The following is a 21280-nucleotide window of genomic DNA, read 5'->3' as shown; positions in this document are numbered from 1 at the left end:
TCCTAGCAGTGCATGGTATATTCAACAGTCTTCTCCAGCACCACATCTCAGAGACATCAAATCTCCTTCTACCATCCCTAGTCACTGTCCAGCTTTCTGATGGATATCTCCTTCCCTTCCTCTCCTCTCCTCTCCTCTCCTCTCCTCTCCTCCTCTCTCTTCTTTCTTTGTCAACTTCTCCTTCTTTTTTTTTTTTAGTGCACAATTATTTGATGCCCCTTGCCATCTTTTCTATTTTCTTATTAGTTGATGTTGTGTACCATAGAGTGGGAACCGACCCATAGCTGACCCTCAGCCGGGTTTTCAGAGGCAGCTAATGACACTGGAGGAGATTGCCTATCCTCCCGCAGAGTCAGACTGATGGTCCTATAGGGACCTTTTTTCATTATGTTGCGTCGCCAATGATCCCCCTATGGATGTGTATATTCTCTTTAGTGATTCATTAAACTTATTACCATCCACTTGCCCTGACTCTTAGCAACCCCTGATTGGGTTTCCTAGGCTGTAAATCTTCCTGGGATGAGATGGCCCTTCATTCCCCATGGAGTAGCTGGTGGATTTGAGCCACAGGAGAGAGACAATTTGGTCGGCAGCGAAACAAATTAAAATTATACCATCCAGACCTCCTCCAACAAGGACATTACATTTTATCTGAGACAAATTTCAAATACTTTTCCCCCCCATCATATTTTATTCCTTTTTAAAATATCCCATTGTGTCTTATGATTGTTTTTGCTATCCCAGGTTTGTGGATTTGTTCCCCTACCAAAAAAAAAATTACATAGAGCTGAATTTACTAATATGTTCATTTAAGTGTTTGGAATTCATTACACAGTGTTGTTATGTGCTGTCGAGTCACCTGTGACTGATAGCGACCTTGTGTACCATAGTTCTGAACCCTGTCATATCCTGAGCCAATCTCACTGTCTCCGACATGCCTAACCCCATTACCCCAGTCACTGTGTCAATCCATCTCACTCAGGGTCTTCCTCTCATTTTTGGGGAGGGGAGGTCTTCCTCTCTCGGACTGCCCCTCCACCTGTCAAGTATGATGTCATTCTCCAAGGATTGGTATCTCCTTGGCAACATGCCCAGAGTATGTGAGTCAGAGCTTTAAAATGCTTGTCTCCAGAGAGCAACTTGGTTTTACCCTCTCTAGGACAGACCTGTTTTGTTCTCTTGGTGGTCCATGGTATGTTCAGTACTCTTCTCTAGCACCACAACTCAAAGGCATCGATTCTTCTTCTGTCCCCCTTATTCATTGTCTATCTCACAATTGTTAAGTGCCGTCGAGTCGCAGGTGACTCATAACGACCCTATGAAGGGGAGTCCTTGACTCTTGGATGTCCCTCATCCTCTCTCAGGTGCATAGGGTTTCCGGAGGCAAGCTATTACAGAAGTGGATGCCGCTCCTCCTTCCAAGCTTGTTTAAATCGGGGAGCTCCACCCCGCTCTCAGTCCGTATTGGGTAGCCAACCATTAACACATTTGACACATCAGTGTCACAGTGTTCAGCCTCACAGCAACCACAAGTGACCGCGGTACAGCAACTTGTACACCAGGGCTATATGACCTAGAGGAATGTCTGAACAAAAACAATGAATGACAGGCCCGAGGGCCATGGATTAAAAGTCACCTACCTTTGGCTTGGTAGCATCGCTTTCTCTCCACTGGGCCAGCTGATCTCTCTCTCTGTGTTGATATTGTTAAGTGCTGTCGAGTCACAGGCGACTTAACATATATAAATTCACTTCACGGCTTCTTCAGCTGTTTTATGGTTTGATTTTTCATATTTTGATTGCTGGTTCACTGGAAATTGATCCTGGAGTAAAGCTGGGATTATAGGTGAAGAGTTTTTGTTTTGGTTTTTCCCTAAAAGACCACCATCGATTTTTAAAAATTACTCTTTTCTCTCACTGATTTTCAGTTTGCTGACACGTTTTCGTCATTTTTAAATAATTTAAAAATAATTTTAAATAATTTTCTTCTTGATAATAAAGTACAAGATGTTCCTCAATTGTTGAAATCCTCTAGATAATGATAGAGATCAAGTTTGCTGATTTTTGAGCTTTTATATTTTCTTACTGGTTTTGAATGTTGATGGAAAATAGTGAGTTGACATCAGTTTACTGCCCACAATTAACATAAATAATTTCTTTTCATGGATTCTTTTGCTGTTTTGTGATTTGATTTTTACTATTTTTCCCACCTTTCTTGCCAACATGTGGTGTTTTCTCTTTTTAACTTTTTGCCTATCTGTTGAACAAGCCATGCTGCTTACTTGATTTTATGGGTAGAGAGAATTACAGAAAAGACTAGATGAGAGAGTGTATCGTGTGCCTTGAGGTGGAAACTAAGAAGTGACCATTGAACATTCAGGAAGGCAGCTTTTAGGTGGGTAGTGAGGGTCCACTTAAAGAGACTCTCCAGCTAATCCAAGCCTGGTGTCAAAGAATTTTGGCTTGTAATAGGAACGGTGGCCAACTGTATGTATGTAGAGCAGCATATCCAAGCTTTGTAATATTCTTCTTTTCAAAGGAAGGCGTGAGGGAAGAGACAGAACCAGGGACAGATGGAAGGCTTACAACTTGCTTAGAGACCCTGGATTGGTTCAGAAATTGTTCCAGTCACCCCTGGCTCCTTAATTCTGGCTTTATTACCTGCCACACACAGTTGGCTCAGGAAGGGCCTGGAGATCCAGTACCAGAATGCCTCTCCAATATCCACCTATTTGTTCAAGTCCCATCATCTCTTGTGTGGACTGACCAAACTAGTTGCCAAGTTGAAATGGATTTATAAGGAGTCCTATCCTAATTTGGTAATCGGGATGGGAGTGTCAGAGACAGTGCGGTTGGCACAGGACAGAGCAGAGTTTAGGGCTGTTGTACATAGGGTCGTTATGAGTCACAAGAGACTCGACAGCACATAACAACAACAACATCCCAACTTGGTAGTTATGCTACCAAGCCCAAGGTAGGTGATTTTAACCTGTGGCTCTCAGCCCCGGTTTAAATTGGTTTTTGTCATTCTTCTAAGTGGTATAGCGCTGGTCTGTGCATTGATGTACAGACGTAACTTGTGGCTGCTGTGATGTTAAACACTGTGACACTGATGTGTCAAATCCGATAATGGTTACCCGTGGTGGACAGTGTTTGGTGGAGCGTCCCAGTTAAAATGAAGGTGGAAGTTGGAGTGGCATCCACTTCCAAAATGGCTTGCCTCCAGAAACTCTATGAACAGTGCCCAGGCCTTTCGTTCATAGGGTCACTATGAGTCGTCTACGACTCAATAGCACTTAACTACAACAACAACAATAGCTCATATGTAACTCTCCAACAGCCTTCAGCTATACACACACAGGCATGACCTACTCTGTTCTGTACTTTGCATCAAAGAAATCTGTTAAAATTTTAACTCTCACCACTTATAATATTCTTCCTAAAATTTATCAGTAACTTTCAGTTAGTTACTTGTGGGATGGATTTCTTGATGCCACCTCCCTCCCTCCCTCTGTCTTCACCTCTGTTGTCTGTCACCCATTGTGACTCTTTGGTCACACTAGGTTTGCACCTCAACCATACCGGGCTGTGTCTTCCCACTCTAGGGCCATCTTCCTACTTGCTCCTGGGCCCCGAGACCCTCCCCTCTCTATTTCCTTCTCCTAAACCCACCCACCCCCAATCTTGGCAGATACACGCTGTTCAGGGAACAGTGTTCTCCTCCTCATCACCTCTCCACTCCACAGTAGAACTTCTCGTATGTTCCTCTGTGTGGCAGGTGCGGCGTCTCTCTTGGCCCCCTGTAAATTGCAGTGAGCACAATTGTGATGATTTGGTTGTTTCCATAATCATTTGTCTAATTTCTGTTTGTCACACTAGATTATAAGCTTCATAGTGCTGCATCCCCTGGTGGCTAATAGAATGCCTGGTATACAGCAGAGTTTCAGTATCCTTTTTTTTTTTTTTGTAATTGATGAGTGAACAGGCATAAGTATTAAAAGAATGAGATAGATTCCTGCTATCGTAAAGAAATAGAACATTTGTTCCTCCTTATGGGGCTTGCCTTTTCACCTTCATCTTAATGTACTCAAATCCTCTCTTTCTTCAGGACCCCAATCCTAATGACCACTTGCACCAAAGAGCATCTATCTCTCCTCTCACCTGTTCTAATATCTTATTTTCCCAATCTCTCTAACACCTGCTGACAGGAGAAGCATGAAAGAGAGAGAGAAATTAGTATGAAACTCCAGGATGGCCTTTCTCCCAACAACGGGGAGTTGGTTTTCTTTCTCTTGGTTTCTGTATTTTTGAATACAGCGTGATCTTCCCCCTAATTTGCTTTGATCGCTCCCGAGGGAGCTGTCATAGAATCAATTAGATTTGTAGACTCTCCTGACCAGAGGTCACCCAGTATGATTCCTCATTTTACAGATGAGAAAACTGAGGCCCAGAGAGGTTAATGCTGCAAACAATTATCTCTGCTGGGTCTTAGAATACCAATCAGTGTCATTTTCTAAGATAGATGTTCTCAGTCTGTTAAGAGTACAGCATCTTGTTCTATTTCAAGGTATACTTGTAGCAGTGGTTTTAATGCTAGTTGGAGACATTCAAGATGACTTTCTGGACTGCTTCTGCATGATAGAGCTAGGCCAGCCAGCCATGATGGCGGAAAGATACTGGCTGCCACAGGTCACCACCCTAATAGAATTACAAACTTCTCTGTGCACTGACAAAGGAGCCTCATATTATTAGATGTTCACTGAGTGAGTTGCTAGAGCTAGAGCTACTCAGCAAAGCAAAACCAAAGAAAGGATAGAAGACCAGGGTTGGAGGTAGGAAATGACTATGTGACCTTGAGGAAACGGAAGTCATTTGACATTGAAGAGAAATGACGAGAGTGGTCCTGGCTGATGGGCCATGAACGGATATTCAAGAGCAGGTCTTGGATGGAGTCTCAGGAGCCTTATCAGGATGCAGGGCAGCATAGATCTCTGCGACAGTGAGCGTGGTCTGTGTGTCTCAGAGCTTGTAGAGGAAGCCCCGAAGGAGCCAGAGAAGAACTGGCATACTGGGAGTGCTGGGAGGAGCTGTTGGGAGAAAGATCATGTGTAGATGGGTGAGTCCGTGCCAGGGTGCCTTGGAGACATGGGCCCAGGCAGCAGGAGTGGCCCGGAAGTTTCTGTATAGGTCCGTGTGCACACGGTCAATTCTTTATGTGCCCAGTGTTTAATCAGCCCTGTGTCCGGTCTTCAAATGCCCTGATACAAGTGTGAAGGGTAGCCTTGTTTGTGCCTCCCCTCCTCTCAGTAACATTCTGCACACACGCTACTGACTTTTCAGCTTTGTTGTTGTTGTTGTTATGTGCCGTCGAGTCGCCTGCGACTCATAGTGACCTTATGTACAACAGCCCTAAACTCTGCTCTGTCCTGTGCCAATCGCAGTCTCCGACACTCCCATCCCAATTATCCCAGTCACTGAATCAATCCACCTCATAGAGGGCCTTCCTCTCCTGCACCGTCCCTCCACCCTCCCAAGCATGATGTCCCTCTCCAAGGACCAGTCTCTCCTCACAACATGTCCAAAGTATGTTAGACGAAGCCTCAGAATCCTTGCCTCCAAGGAGCCACCCGGTTTAACCCTTTCCAGGACAAATCTGTTTGTTTTCCTAGCAGTCCATGGTATTCTCAATACTCTTCTCCAGCACCACAGCTCAAAGGCATCAATTCTCCTTCTATCCTCCCTGGTCATTGTTTAACTCTCTGATGCGTAACAAGTGATTGCGAAGACCATAGCCTGTATCAGACGCACCTTAGTCTCCAGAGAGACACCATTGCTCTTCAGCACTTTGGAGAGGTCCCTAACAGCAGACTTTCCCATGGCAATGCGCCTTTTAATTTCCTGGCTGCTGGTGCCAAGACTGTTGACTACAGAGCCAAGCGAACTAAAGCTGTGTACAATCTCAATCTCTTCACCATCCATCCTGATGCTGCCAGTTGGTCCAGTGGTGAAAATCTTTGTCTTCCTGACATTGAGCCTCAATCCATATTGTAGGCTGCAGTCCTTGATGCTCTGCAGCAGGCGCTTCAGGTCCTCTTCAGTTTCAGCAAGCAGGGTTGTGTCATCTGCATAACGCAGATTATTGATAAATCGTCCACCAATCTTGACCCCACATTTCTCCTCATAGAGCCCAGCCTCCCGGATAATCTGTTCTGCATATAGGTTGGAAAGATGTGGAGATAGGATGCATCCCTGGCGTACGCCCTTCCCAATTTTGAACCATGCAGTGTTCCCTTGCTCTGTTCTGACGACTGCCTCCTGGTCCAAGTATAAGTTTAATAAAAATTGTAACTTATGTATTCAAATACTGCACTAGGAACAATAACGAATTAACATAGCCTTTCAAGACATGGGTATTATTTGGTTACTGGATAGGACAAGGTTCATAGCTGCTATTTACAGGGTCACTAGGAGATAGACTTGACTGAACCGAAACCTAACAATAATAACATAACCGCTGGCTTGAATCTGTTTTTTCCTTTCACTTGAAACTAATTGAACTTGTCTTTGTCCTGATTTAGGGAACTCTGGTGGCCTAGTGGTGAGAAACTGTGTTGCAGTCCCAATGGCACACAGTTCAAATTCACCAGCTGTCCCACAGGAGAAGGGTCCAGTCAGCACTGAAATCTCTCAGCAGTTCTGTCAGTTGTTGCGATCAGGCGTAGGGAGCAGCCTGCTTAACTTCTCCCACATGAGGAAGGAAAACTATCCCAGCAGCTCTTCCTAATTGTTTTATTCCGTTTGTGCTATAATCCCAAAGGCACACGGTTCAAATCCACCAGGTGCTCTGCAGGAGAAGGGTGAGCAACCTCCTCTTATGCGATTAACTGCCTCTGAAAACCTACTAAGAGGGTCAAATACGGGTTAGTTTCATCTTGACAGTACACAACAACAACAACAACATTGTGATTTAAGTGAACATTTGCAAAATAACGTTTTCTTTTTTTCCTTCAAAATAACGTTTTCTATGCAACAGTTCATCCACATTTTGCTTCAGGACGTTGATTGCCATCCCATAATGCAATATCATTTTCCCCGGTGTTTCCTGCTTCTGTTTCTCCTTTCCTGACCCCTTCCTGCCTTCGGAGTTCGACCCCTGAGCAGATCTGATCCTTTCACTCATATATGATTGATTGTTCTAATAGATATAATCCTTCCTGGTGTTCTTACCGTTCACCTTATGCTGTTTTTGTTGTTAGATGCTGTCCCGTCAACTACGACTCATATTAACCCCGTCACCAGCGGATCTGAATCCTCCGCTGTCCTGTGCCATCCTCATCATCACTGCCTACTCAATCCCCCTGTTGAAGTCACCGTGTCAGTCCATCGTGTCTTCTTCTCTTTTCTTATCTCTCTGCCTTTTCTAGTGGTGGTGATGTTGTTGTCATTGTTAAGTGCCGCTGAGTAGTAGATGACTCGTAGCGACCCTATGAACGAAAGACCTGAACACTTGTGTAACTTTTGTCCTTTCTCCAGGTTCATAGAGTTTCCAGAGGCAAGTTATTTACAGAAGTGGATGCCACTCCTGTTTCCAAGCTTGTTTTAATCAGGAAGCTTCACCAAACACTGTCCACCATGGGTAACCATTATCACATTTGATTCATCAGTGTCACAATGTTCAGCTTCACAGCGACCACAGGTTACCTCTGTACAGCAAATGGAGAGACCAGTGCTATATCACCTAGAAGGATTTTTGACCAAAAACAATTAAAACCAGGCCTGATAAGGTTCTCAGAGTAAAATCACCCACCTTTGTCTTGGTAGCATACCTTTCTGTCCACTAGGCCAACTGAGCTCTCTTTAAGATTTACAAAATTTGTCTTTGAGGACCATATTATGCCCTTTGACCTTAATTGATGTCCGTTAAAAGCATAATTTTGAGCTCTCAGGCTCAGTGACTCATCCTTTAAGTTGTTTGGTGATAACTAAGAAGCCCACTCCACTTATTTCTCATTTACAGGCGTAACATCCACTTTCTAAATAACATGCCTCTGGAAACTCTATGAGCTTGATAAATGACAACAGTTATAGAAAGGCTTCAGGTCTTTTGTTCATGGAGTCACTAAGAGTCATGCTCGACTTGACTGCAGTCAACAACAAAAGCAACATCATGTGTTTGGAAATAGTAATAACACGTAATAGGGTGGAGAAATTTGTCTGACAAACCTCTGTACAGATGAATAGATGCATTTTTTTTTCACTTACTCAACATTAACAATGACAACATAGAGAGAGATCTGTGGGCCTCATGGACAGAAAGTTATGCTACCAAGCCCAAGGTGGGTGATTTTAATCTGCTGCTCTCAGGCCTGGTTTAAATTGTTTTTGGTCAAACATTTTTCTAAGTGATATAGCATTGATCTGTCCATTTGCTGTACAGAGGAAACTTGTGGTTGCTGTGATGTTAAACACTGTGACACTGATGTGCTAATGTTCCAACGTTTGGTGGAGCTTTGCGATTAAATAAAGCTTGGAAGCAGGAGTGACATCCACTTCCGAGATGGCTTGCGTCTGGAAACTCTATGAACATGGAGAAATGACCAAAGTTATACAAGTATTCAGGTATTTCTTTCATAGGGTCACTACGAGCCGTCTATGACTCAACAGCACTTAACAACAACAACAACAACAGCAGCATTCATATCTATTAATGTCCCCTGTCTATCTGTGTGTCAGCTAGGAGGTTAATATTTGTTATTACTGACAATGGAGGATTGTGCGTGTGGGTTGTTGCTGTTGTTGTTATGTGCCGTCGAGTCGTTTCCGACTCATAGCGACCCTATGCACAGCAGCCCTAAACCCTGCTCTATCCTGCGGAGCATTTGCTTTTATAGCCCGTGACCCCTGTACATCCCTCTCTCTTCCGCTAGTGATGCTCCACTAGTTACTCCATTGTGGTGTATTTTCCATCTTCCAACTGAATACATGCCCCCTAGTTAGTTAGAGATTTTTCCCTTCCACACAGTTAACAATTAATTAATCAGGAATGTTTCTCTGTGTAAATCTTTCCTTAATTTCTTCTTATTACAGACTTACACAGTGTCTCTTTATGATTATCTTATTTCACTCTGCCTAATCCTCCCTATGTTCAATCACTTCTGAGGAGGTGTTTACAGATTCTTTACTTATCTTTGGTGTTGTATAGTATTTCATGGTGTCTTTGTACCGTAGTATGTTTATACGCTATGTATTGAATGAACCAGGGTAGATAGATAGATAGATAGATAGATAGATAGATAGATAGATATTTGTATATATATATATGTGTGGGTAGATACATAGATAAGTAGATAGATAGATAGATGATAGATGTGTGTGTGTATATATATATATATTGATGCATATATATAGATGTGTGTATATATAGAGATAGATGTATGTGTGTATATATATGTGTGTGTGTATATATGTGTGTGTGTATAGGTGTGTGTGTATATGTGTGTATATATATATGTGTATGTGTGTATATATGTGTGTGTATATATGTGTGTGTATATATATGTGTATGTGTGTATATATGTGTGTGTGTATATATATGTGTGTGTATATATATATATATATATATATGTATATACAACACCCCCCCTTTAGAAACCCTGTGAACCTGGAGAAAGGAAGAAAGGTATACAAGCGCTCAGGTCTTTCTTTCATATGGTCGCTGTGTGTTGCCTACAACTTGACGGCACTTAACAACAACATATTTCTTCCACAGAGCAGCTAGTGGATTAGAACCACTGACCTTTCAGTTAGCTGTGGAAGAGTTAATCTACAGAACTGCAAAACTCGGAAAATTCTCTCTCTTTTCCACTGTGAATCATTACTAACTTCCTATGAAGAAGCTTTTCTTTACTCCCTGGGCAGCCCTTTGCATCATTCTCTTCCATCACATTTTTGCTTGAAATTTGTGCAAAACGAAGCTTAATTTCAGCAACAGCCTCTATGTAACCAGTTTTACAATCTTGTTTTTCCAAAGTATAAGTGTTATGAAACAAAAGTTTAGGAGGGTCTCAGTATGAGAATCTTAGTTTATTGAATAACTTTGAGAGGCTTTATGATCATGTGTTTTTCATAGATACAAGACGTTTTGTGCTGATAACCCAAAGTTGAGCCTCTTTGGTGATCCCAACCCACTAGTGACTCCTTGGGAGAAAGATAGACTGTTTCCTCCTATGTTATTTACAGCTTCAAAATCCTATGGAGTCAGCTATGAGTTACGAATGCATCTCTCTCTCGCTCTCTCGCTCTCTGTATGTGTGTATATGTCTATGTATGTATAGTGTGTTTGTGTGTGTGTGTATATGTTGTTGTTGTGTACCATAGAGTTGGAACCCATCCATAGCTGACCCTCTGGTGGGTTTTCAGAGGCAGTTAATCACACCAGAAGAGACTGTCCATCCTTCTCCCTTGGAGCAGATGGTGGCCTTGAACCACATGCCGTCGGGATTGCAACACAGCTTCTTGCCACTGTGTCACCAGAGCTATAGTGTATATGTGTATATACATGGTGCTTTTGTTGTGTCCCATAGAATCAGAACCAACCTATAGCTGACCCTCTGGTGGGTTTTTGGAGGCAGTTAATTGCGTGGGAGAAGATTACTCATCCTTATCTAGCAGTATATATCTGCCCATCTTTCTCCCTCAGAGCAGTTGGTAGATTTCAGCCATGTGCCTTGGGGATTGCAGTGCTGCTTCTTACCACTAGGCTACCAGAGTTCTAGACATAGATAGATGGTAGATAGATAGATAGATAGATAGATAGATAGATAGATAGATAGATATTAAATAGATAGGTAGATAAAGATATAAACTATATATCTCTATTTATAGATCTCTATGTTATATTCGGAAGCAGGGGTGGCATCCACTTCCTAAATAGCATACATCCGGAAACTCTATGAACTTTGATAAATGTTGATAGTTGGAGAGGGACATCAAGCTTTTTGTTCATAGGGTCACTATGAGTTGTGCTCAACTCAAAGGCAATCAACAAACAACGATAGGTAGATGATAGATAGATAGATAGATAGATAGATAGATAGATAGATAGATAGATAAGATAGGTAGGAAGAGATATATAGTTTATGCTGTATTTGGAAGCAGGAGTGGCATCCACTTCCTAAGTAACATGCCTCAGGAAACTCGACGAACTTTGATAAATGTCTGTAGTTGTAAGAGGACTTCAAGCCTTTTGTTCATAGGGTTGCTATGAGTCCTGGTTGACTCGAAGGTAATCAACAAATAACAACGACAATATGTTATATAAACTTGATAGTAATGCTTTTTTCATATATGTAAAGACATTTCACTACTATAAAGAAATAAGAGTATCCGAGAAGGGAATTTCTAAGGTCAAATGATTAAAGAATTAGATCCCTCAACCAGATTGACTGCTGAGTATGGCTGTGACTTTGAGAAATGAAGTTCTTACAATCAGAAGGGCTCGACGACTGGGTTGTCCCCAGGGACAGGGGAATAAGGGATGAGTCACACTGAGAATTTGGGATTTGAGGACACAAGATTTTTTTAGTTTGAAACATGTTTTAATTTGTAATGAGTTATAGAGAAAGAGATCTCCAAAAGCAAAATATTGTTACTTACTGCTTTCTAGTTAATTTCAATTTATAGTGACCTACGGGATTGGGTACAATTGCCCCATACATTTTCTAAGGGTATAAGTCTTTCCAAAAGCAGACTTCCATGTCTTTATCACCATGAAGTAGCTGGTAGATTAAGATTTAAAAAAAATGCTGACATAGGATTAGCAGTTGAGCCTTATAACCACTCTGCCATAAAAAGTCCCAAGGAAGGGTTGTTGTTGTTGTGTGCCATTGAGTCAGAACCAACCCATAGCTGACCCTTCAGTATGTTTTCAGAAGCTTTAATCTGCTGGGGAGAAGATCGCCCATCCTTCTCCCATGGAGGACCTGGTGGATTTGAAGAAAGAGTTAATTTCTCATATCAAATGACTGGACTGGTGAGCTCATAAAGCCCCATGTAGCTTAAGGACCCTCTTGTCTTCTGCCTCTTTTCTGCCTGTTCATTCTTTCTTTTGTGTTTTTTGTTTGTTTGTTTTGCATGTGCGTGGCCTGCGTCATACAGTGGGAGGAAGTCAGTGGCTACGATGAAAACTTGAACACCATCCGTACCTACCAGGTGTGCAACGTCTTCGAACCCAACCAAAACAACTGGCTGCTCACCACCTTCATTAACCGTCGAGGGGCCCATCGCGTCTACACAGAGATGCGCTTCACTGTGAGAGACTGCAGCAGCCTCCCCAACGTCCCGGGATCCTGCAAAGAGACCTTCAACTTGTACTACTATGAGACAGACTCGGTCATTGCCACCAAGAAGTCAGCCTTCTGGTCTGAGGCCCCCTACCTCAAAGTAGACACCATTGCTGCAGATGAAAGTTTCTCCCAGGTGGACTTTGGGGGGAGACTGATGAAGGTCAACACAGAAGTCAGGAGCTTTGGACCTCTCACTCGGAATGGTTTTTACCTCGCTTTCCAGGATTATGGAGCCTGCATGTCTCTTCTTTCTGTCCGGGTCTTCTTCAAAAAGTGTCCCAGCATTGTGCAAAATTTTGCTGTGTTCCCGGAGACCATGACAGGGGCAGAGAGCACGTCTCTAGTGATTGCTCGTGGCATATGCATCCCCAATGCAGAGGAAGTGGATGTGCCCATCAAACTCTACTGCAATGGAGACGGCGAATGGATGGTGCCTATTGGCCGGTGCACCTGCAAGCCTGGTTATGAGCCCGAGAACAGCATCGCATGCAAGGGTAAGCCTGGGCCTCTGAGGCTTCTGTTTCCTGACTCCCTTGGGTGGGACTGAGTCTGCCAGGTTCCCTCTGCCTGTAACTCTGGGTCACAATCACATTGATAGAAAGAACCCTTTGTCTTATTACAAAACTCTGGAGACATCCTGCTCAGTGTTAGGCCGGATGATTTCCCTAGTTGTGTTCAACTAGCTTGTACATTATTCATGGTGGAAAGATTGAATGAGGCTAGTTCTAAAGTGTGAATATTGACCTAATAAAAACTCAGTTATATGTCATTTTGGGGGCTATATACACCTCTGTGAACACTCACGTCCATACCCACACTCTCACTCTCTTTCTCACACACGCAGCCCTTGCTTCCTATGCCCATCCGCAAGCTTCTGGGGCATGGAGAATTTGGGTTGTCATGGATGGTTCACTCAAGAGTAATTGACAAGTGACTGTATTTGGAAAATATTTTTGCTCATTGGTTACCAGCTCCCACAGTAGGACAGTTGGTACTGAAGCCATGGCGCTCATTAGCCGTGGAGCTCATTAGCTCAGAGCCCCTCTGGCTGGGCCGTTCTTCTCCTGGGGCTGGGAGCCAGGCCTTGGGGCAAGGATGAAACCTGACTTCAAAGTATACTTAGATTAAGATGATGGTATTAGAGGGGGATTATGCTGTGTGTTATGTTGTCTTTTGCTTCTGAACAATGTATAACACAGTCTTTCCGACTTGGGGTGAATCAGGACACAATATGCTTCATTTGACTCTCCTCAACCTTAGAGAGTCCACTCTGATGCACGGAAAGAAATATGGTGACCCAGCTCCAGGCTTATTCTGCTCTGGAAGGGAATAGAAGGATCTGGAAGCTCCCATGGCTTATCTTTTGTCTAAGTGCATGCAAGTTTAATGTGGAGGGAGGCCAGGCCTAGTGAAGAGAAATTCCCCCTCTTTGTTGTAATTTGCCTTTGGCAGTCAGACTCTGATACCCTCGGGAGCCCGGCTTCCCATGTAGATCTCAGAAACGGCCACAGCCTTTCACTAGGATTGTCACTTATTCTTTGGAGACATCCTGAAGCTTGGGGCCACAATAACTCCTTAGCTTACTGAATGGTGAGTTTTGCTGTCAACTCCAAGGCCAGCTATTTGAATTCACTAGCTGTCCCGCTCGAGAAAAATAGACAGTCTTCTCCTGTGTGACGCTTTTGTCTCTGAAAACGCACTGGAGGGTCAGCTAGGAGCTGGTTCTGATTCAGTGGCAATGAGTGAGGGAGCAAGCCTTTGTGAACAGTATGCGGTTGGTCTGCGCTCTTGTTAACATCCGCAGACCTGAGCTCCACACCAGCCCTGCCTTTTCTTTCCCCCTGCTTCACTTTCCTTGCCTCAAAACACCTGCAGGCAGAGTGCCCAGCAAGGGGTCCTAATACCCATCAGCTCTGTGACCCCGTGGGCTCAGCTAATTGCTCAGGTCGGTCACTCAGACAGCCTTTTGGAGGCCTGCTGAGTGTGGAGAGTGGTGCCTGTGTGTCTTTATTGGTTTTTTTTTTCTTATAGTCCCCGTGATGGATGGTGTGGAAACAGAGGGGAGAGGGTGGCAGACCAAGTGATGAATCAACCTGGACAGTTTTAAAACCAGTTTGAGCTGTCCCCACTGTGCCTGGGAGGAGGACGGAAAGAGCCCTCCTTGGCATTGGCCCCAAGTGGGGACTACAGCACCAGGTTGCGTTCTTAAAGGTGTAGGCCAGCTGCAATTCCCACTGTCACGCCGGTGAGCGTGTTCCTGGTTTCTGAGGATGTCCCGGCAACACTTGCTGACTTGAGGGCTTTCATTTTCCTCATTATTTTCTGAGCAGAATGGCAGGAACTGGAACAAGCATTGATTGGTTCTGATTTAATTGGGACTCTGGGAACAAGCCCTCATTTCTTTGGACTAATTGGAAATTTTCTATTTTGGTGGGGTGGGAGGGTCTGTTGTTTGTACCACGTGTCAATCACCTCTCCTGGCTGTCCTTGGAGGGCCTGTGGGGACAAATATGTAAATCCAAATTGTTTCTTTCCATTCCCCTTATACAACCCTAACCGCCCTGAGTCTGGGTGGACATTTCCTATCTGCGGGTATTGTGAACATAGCTTGATTTTGCAACGTGAGTATTGCAAACTTACTGAAGGGGGAGAGATGTGGGGGGCCCAGGGCCCCAGCCTGTGGACATTTCAGAGGTCTCATCTGCCACATTTTGGTGCTATTTCTCAGAGCCAGAGGTGGCGAGTTGGGTGACATCATAGTTCCTGTGTCTTAGCTGTCTGGCTCTGCTCAGTTGCACTATAAGGTCCAAGATCCTCCTTTATTCTAATCCAAGAACTGTAAGCTCAAAATGCTCAAACTCTAACCTCATTGCTTTCGAGTCGGAACCAACCCAGAGCTGGCCGTCCAGCAGGTTTTTGGAAGTTTTAATGGCATTGGATGGAATTGCTCATCTTTCTGCTGGATTTTAACTACCAGAGGGACATCACATACACATTAGTATCCCAAGTCCTTTGCACATGGTTCCGTTGCTAACCAGATTCCCGGGAGGTGAGAGGACCTTGAGGCATTGAAGGAGAGACTATGGGAGGACCCACATCTCTCTGTGGACAGGTGGAAAGTACACACGCAAGGCCTGCACGCTGGCCCTGGTGATGTGTCTTCATGGGACGGCACCCCACCCGTTGTAGGCTGTCAGGTGACATACCCCTCTCAGCAGTTCTGGGGTGGCCCTTCCTGTCCAGCTAATCCTTGTGAGGCCAAGAACACTTGCTAGGGAACTCTGAGTGTGAAGTAGCAAGATTTCCCGATGGGACTAAAGAAGTGAACCCCAGAGCTGAGAATGGACACCCCAGACCAGCTTCAGCATGTCTGCAGAGTTCTGTGATTCTCACAGCTGTGCTCCTTGGATACACTTCATTTTAGGGATTCCCGCATTTGGGCATTTGTTGTTTCTGTGGTGTCTTGGGAAGAATACCCTTTCTGTGCCAGGTGTGTGCTGTATTTCTGGAAGGTGAGACATTCCTGAAGGCAGAGGACTGTCGAGCTTGACATTCAGTTTGCGCCTAAAGATGGGCAGCCTCCTCCTGTGCCATTAAAACTTCCAAAATCCCCTTCCTGTCAAAGTCTTGGCGACCAGTGGCTGGGTTGAGCTGAGGTACCTGGAGGCCAATTAGGAGTGGCTTTGGCCAAGAGATTCTCTGCTGTTAGGAGAGTGAGTGGTGAAAGGAGAGGCTGTGGGAGGAGAGAAAGGGGAAACTGTGGGCAAAGCTTGAAAATTGGGACACACAGAGGCTCACCGTAGCTTTCTAGGGGACTCCATGGCCTAAGGCCTGTTCCTTTCTACTGGTACAGGTTGGATGCATCAGGCAGAATCATTGTTGTTTTTGCCACTCATAGTGATCCTATTTCTAACAGCTCTAAACCCTGCTCTATCCTGAGCCAACCTATTGTCTCTGACACACCTATGCCATTGTCCTAGTCACTGAGTCAATTTGTCTCGTCCAGGGTCTTCCTCTCCTGAGCTGTCCCTCCACCCTGGACTGGTCCCTCCTTGTAACATGTCTAAAGTATGCCAAACGGAGCTTCAGAATCCTTGCCTCCAAGGAGCAGCCTGGTTTCACCCTCTGCAGGATGAACCTGCTTGTTCTCCTCACAGTCCATGCAGCCCCCTTACCCTATACCCACTCTGACCCCATCATGCTTTTGTCTCTGTGAAATTGTTAATTCCCAGCACAATGTCCCCTCTGCCCCGGCTTCAGGTTTTATGTTCAGGATGATGGAGTGTGTTAATGAGAAGTCACAGCTTTGTTTTTGTCCACTCCCTACAGTGTCCCTCGCTAAGGTTAATGACTGGGTTGATTCTTTGTGTGGGCTCTGCGTGGGCTAACCCTCATGTGACGGGGAGGCCAAGAGTTGGCCCTTGGTAGGCTCCTTGCTCGTGCCGTGGAGCCTAAAATTCCACCTCAGCTGAGGTTGGAGGAGGAGGGGAATGTGGTGGGGCTGGAACTGAGTGTTGCTGGAGGGAATCAGGAATGAACAAGTCTGCTCGGGAGCCACCGTATTCCATCTGAGGGCTTTGGAGGGGTCTGGGTATGAGGACCACCCTTAGGAAGCCAGATGCGAATTGGAGCAGGTGCCCACAAAACGTGAACCTGCCTGGATCCTGAGGCCTCTCTGACAGTGTGACATTCTGTCCCAGGAAACAGTTGTTCGAATCTCCCAAAGGAACAGCCTCATCAACAAGGGCTGAGACTCAGGGTCTCATAGTTCTAGGCCGATTAACCGATGGCATCCAGTCTGGCCTTTGGTCACCACTGCAGATGTGGTTGCTGTGCCCTCCATGAGGAGTGTCTCCGTGCACAGTCAGCCTTCCTCTCTGAGGCTGTCACCCTCAGGGGGGTGCAGAGGTGGAAGGGGAGGGGGATATGCCTTCTGTTGAATGAAATATCTCAGTCACAAAGGGACAAATACTGCATGGTGCCACTGTTATAAAACAGGACTGACATCGGGGTTGGTGGGAGACTGAGAAAGATGGGATAAATAATGTCTACTGCATTAAAACAGATGAGGGAGAAAACTGTTTAAAAGGGATATATGATTAGGTATTATTGTCATGACAGGAGTCCAGAGTGATGGCTGCATAGTGGAGTAGACCTAGGGGGAGGGATTGTAAAACAATGGGGGAACTTTTCTTTTACTTTTCAAAGAGAAGAGTGTCCTGGGTGGGGGGGGGGGGAGGGAGAGAGGGGGAAAAGTGAAACAATGAATGGAAATTCAAAGTCTCTGTAAATTTTCATTAAAATTAATAAAAAAATGATTAAAAGAAAAACAAAAGGAGTCAAGTGTGCGCCGGCAAAAAGGGTCCAACACTGATAGAGGAGTCGGCTTTAGTCTTGCCTTGCTGTGTGGTTTTGTTGTTCTCAGGTGCTCTCGAGTCAAGTACAGCCCGTAGCAACCGTGTAAACAACAGATCTGAACCCTCACGCTTCCTGACTCATTCGATCCCATCGCAGCAGTCACTGTGTCGATCCACCTGGTTGAGGGTCTTCCTCTCTTTCACTGCCTCCTTCCACCTTCCCAAGCATTATGCCCCTGTCTAAGGTATAGCCTCTTCTAGCAACATGCCTAGGAGCTCTGGTGGCCTAGTGGTGAGAAAGTGTGCTGCAGTCCTGAAGGCACGAAGTTCAAATCCAGCAGCTACTATATGAGGGAAGGATGGACAGTCTCCTCCCTTGTGATTAACTGCCTCTGAAAACCCACTGGAGGGTCAGCTATGGGTTGGTTCTGACTCGATGGTACACAACAACAATGAATGTGTAATGTGTATAAGATAAAACTTTTATTTGCCTCCAAGGAGCACTCTGGCTACACATTCTCTAAGACGTATTTGTTTATTCTTTTTGGCAGTCCATGGAATATTCATTAAGTACTCTTCTCCAACTCCACACCTCAAAGGTGTCAGTTCTCCTGTCGTCCATAGTCATTGTGAAGCTCTCAGATGCATAGCAAGCCATCAGAAAGGCCATGGACTGAGTCACACATAATTTAGTCCTCAAACTGACATCATTGCTCCTCAATAATTTGGAGAGGGCCCTCACTGCAGAATTTCCTAGTGCAGTACATTTCCTGATCTCCTTGCTGTTGGTATCAAGGGTGTTGATTGTGGATCTAAGCAAGATGAAATGATTGACAGCTTCAGGTGTTTAGCTGGGTGGTTTTAGCTAAGTTGTTCTTCGTGGACAGCTGCTGGGTGAATGTCTGGCTGCCTCCCACTGTGTGTGGCGTGGCAATCAGGTGGGACAGTGGACATGAGATTGCTCTGTGATGCAAGCAATGCCGTATATTGTCAGGAGCTTTGCTCTTAAGTGCTCGGGCACGGTCTGATTTGGTTGCCAAGGGAAGGTGATTCTGGAATGAAGTGGTATATGTGCCCCCGGGCAAAAGTGCATGTTAGCAGGTGGCCTGGATGCTCAATCTTCACCGTCCTGTACCGTCCGAACCCAGTTCCAGGCCCCTGAAACAGAACCAAGTGGACTCGGAACATAGCATGATGCTCTTTCACTCAACAGACCATTGCATCAGTTAACCCACATTGGAGACATGGCTATAATGAGTCTGGTGGTCTATGTGAGGGCTGGAAGGTTCAGGTGGGGGGTGGGGGTGGTGAAGACTTCTCAAGTCTTAGAAAGAAGAATGGTTGATTATTAACCCAGGGTGACCCCCAGAATCCCTTAGGAGGCCTTCTAAAATGACATCCCAGCAGATGCTCTGCTGGAGAAGGAGGGGCAGTCTCCTCCTGTGCCAGTCGGTACACAACAAGAAAAAACAAACAAAACCCCAAACATTTAAACTGCCATCCCCAGACCTCATCCTTCTGAAATTGTGATTGGATAGGTTTCAGCTGTCAGCTAGGTGTGTGCATTTATAAACAAAACAAATAATAGCAACAACAAAACTACCTGGGGAGTCCTGGTTGTAAACCACAGATAAAGGCATCTGTGTAGCAGGGTTGGGTTCCAGGAAAAGGGAGGCTGAGAGAAGTCACAGAAGGCGTCCTTGGGCCATGGGACTTGTGAACAGTGTGACCTTAGCTTTAAGTGGCTAGTGGACCGAGTGCGGGAGACAGTTCTGCGGGAACAGGGGTGGCAGCTGGATAGGTTGAGGATCAAGCCAGCAGGAGGGGGTTTTGCTCAGAGCATCACTTGGTCATGAGAAGAGGGTGTGAGTGGGGGGTGTGAGAGGATCCTGCTGGACCCCACAGGGGCGCCTTGGCTAGCAGGAAGCTCAGAAGGTTCTGGGGGAACAGAACAGAGTTGCCTGCCCTGTAGCTGGCCGACATCAGCTGGGCCACTGAGTATCCTCAGATACTGGGGGTGATGCTGCTGTTCAGCTGGTCAGTCAAGGCCAATAACCCAGCATGTGGTGCATCCAGGGTCACTCCGGCCAGGGAAGTCCCTTCTCATGCTGGGCTTTGGCAGTCTTTGCAACTCTTAAAGAAGATGGAGCGATTTTGATGTCTGTGTGCATGCGTGGTGTCTTTCCTGGGAGTCAGCGCCTCGGCACACACTGCCTTCACCTTCCTAGGCGTGAACCCATCACCCTGCCCAGGATGGACCCTTCCCTGCCCTCTGCGGGCTGGAGACTCATGTGCGTTCCTGTTGTCTTCACACAGGAGGACACCCCCCAGCCCCTCCCCGTGGTAATTTTCCATCTACATACCATTTCCTTCTTGCCTAGAAACCCAAGTTTTGAAACTTTCAGCAATTTTGCCACCTTTTGTCAATTTGACCAGGCACTTTATAAGCTTAGGATTGTTGTTGATTTCCTTCAAGTCGAGCACGACTCATAGTGACCCTATGAACAAAAGGCCTGAAGCCCCTTTGCAACTATCGACATTTATCAAAGTTCATAGAGTTTCCAGAGGCATGTTATTTAGGAAGTGGGTGCCACTCCTGCTTCCAAATATGTCATATTGTTATGTGTTATTGTTTTTTATATGCCATTGAGTCGCTTGCAATGTATAGCGACCCTGTGTGCAGCGGCTTAGGATAGATGAGATGAAAAAAAAAAAAATCAGTAGGATTTGAAAGTTAAGGAAAATGTATTTTGTCCAGTCCTTTTGAAAAAGGAATTTTCTAGGGACTATTTCCTGCTCCACATTCAGGGCCACTTTCAGGGACATTCGGGTTCTGCTTGCTCTGGTCTTTCAGCGATTGGCTGCAAATGAGAGGCAAGGCGGAGTGCCCTGAAGGCCTCCTCTGAGGCCCCAGGGAATCCCGCTCTGCAGTGGGGCTGGGAGGCCAGCGCCTTTAGCAACACCACCCTATAAAATGAGCTTCATGATAGGATTTCTCACAGGCTGCTTCATTTAGAAACCTCTCGAACTCCTCTACTTCCAACAGCGGCCCTGCCCTGTGCCAGCCAGAGGCACCAGATGTGAATAACCAGATGTAATGGGCTGTGTCACAGGCCTGAGCCACAGCAAACAGCTAGGAGGAAGCCTCTCTCCAGTGCTGACTGTGTGCGCTTGGTCTGAGATAATGGCAAAGTATGAGGAAGAGGCCATGCTGGGTCCCAGGTTCCCTTGCGTTCGGTAGCATCCTCTGTCCCTGAAAGAGGGGGACCACTTGCTTTCACCTTTCTGTAGCACAAGCTTCTCCATTCCCCCAGTTTCCAAAACAAACAGACAAACAAACCTCAAACCAAACATTATTGATTGTTCCCGGGTAGGTAGCTTTCTAGCCTGGGGTGGAAGCCTACGTTTTGTTTCAAGGTCAGTCACTAGTGACCTCAGACCTGTTCATTATTAAAGATGGTGGTGAAGGTCTCATGCAGTTATTAACCAAGGAAGCACGGACTATGTGCAGACACTGTTGGGCCACATTGGTCCAGCAGTTACTCCTAGGCTGTTTGATAGTGATCGGCCCTGAGCCTGT

The 21280-nt window shown here is 45.4% G+C and overlaps 1 protein-coding gene across 1 annotated transcript in view; it reads left to right on the top strand.

Annotated features, from left to right (window-relative positions):
• Positions 1–21280, top strand: part of EPHB1 (EPH receptor B1) — a 317068-nt gene that overhangs the window by 32174 nt on the left and 263614 nt on the right. Inside the window, exon 3 of the mRNA XM_006883418.1 lies at positions 12156–12503. Coding sequence (XP_006883480.1) covers positions 12156–12503 — 348 coding nt within the window. The remainder of the gene's footprint in view (positions 1–12155; positions 12504–21280) is intronic.

The sequence above is a fragment of the Elephantulus edwardii genome, unplaced genomic scaffold, assembly GCF_000299155.1.
Source record: "Elephantulus edwardii isolate Elephantulus edwardi_28Jun2011 unplaced genomic scaffold, EleEdw1.0 scaffold00027, whole genome shotgun sequence".
Taxonomy (NCBI): Eukaryota; Metazoa; Chordata; class Mammalia; order Macroscelidea; family Macroscelididae; genus Elephantulus; species Elephantulus edwardii.
Note: the sequence above shows the minus strand (reverse complement) of the source record. Positions and strands in the feature narration are given on the sequence as shown.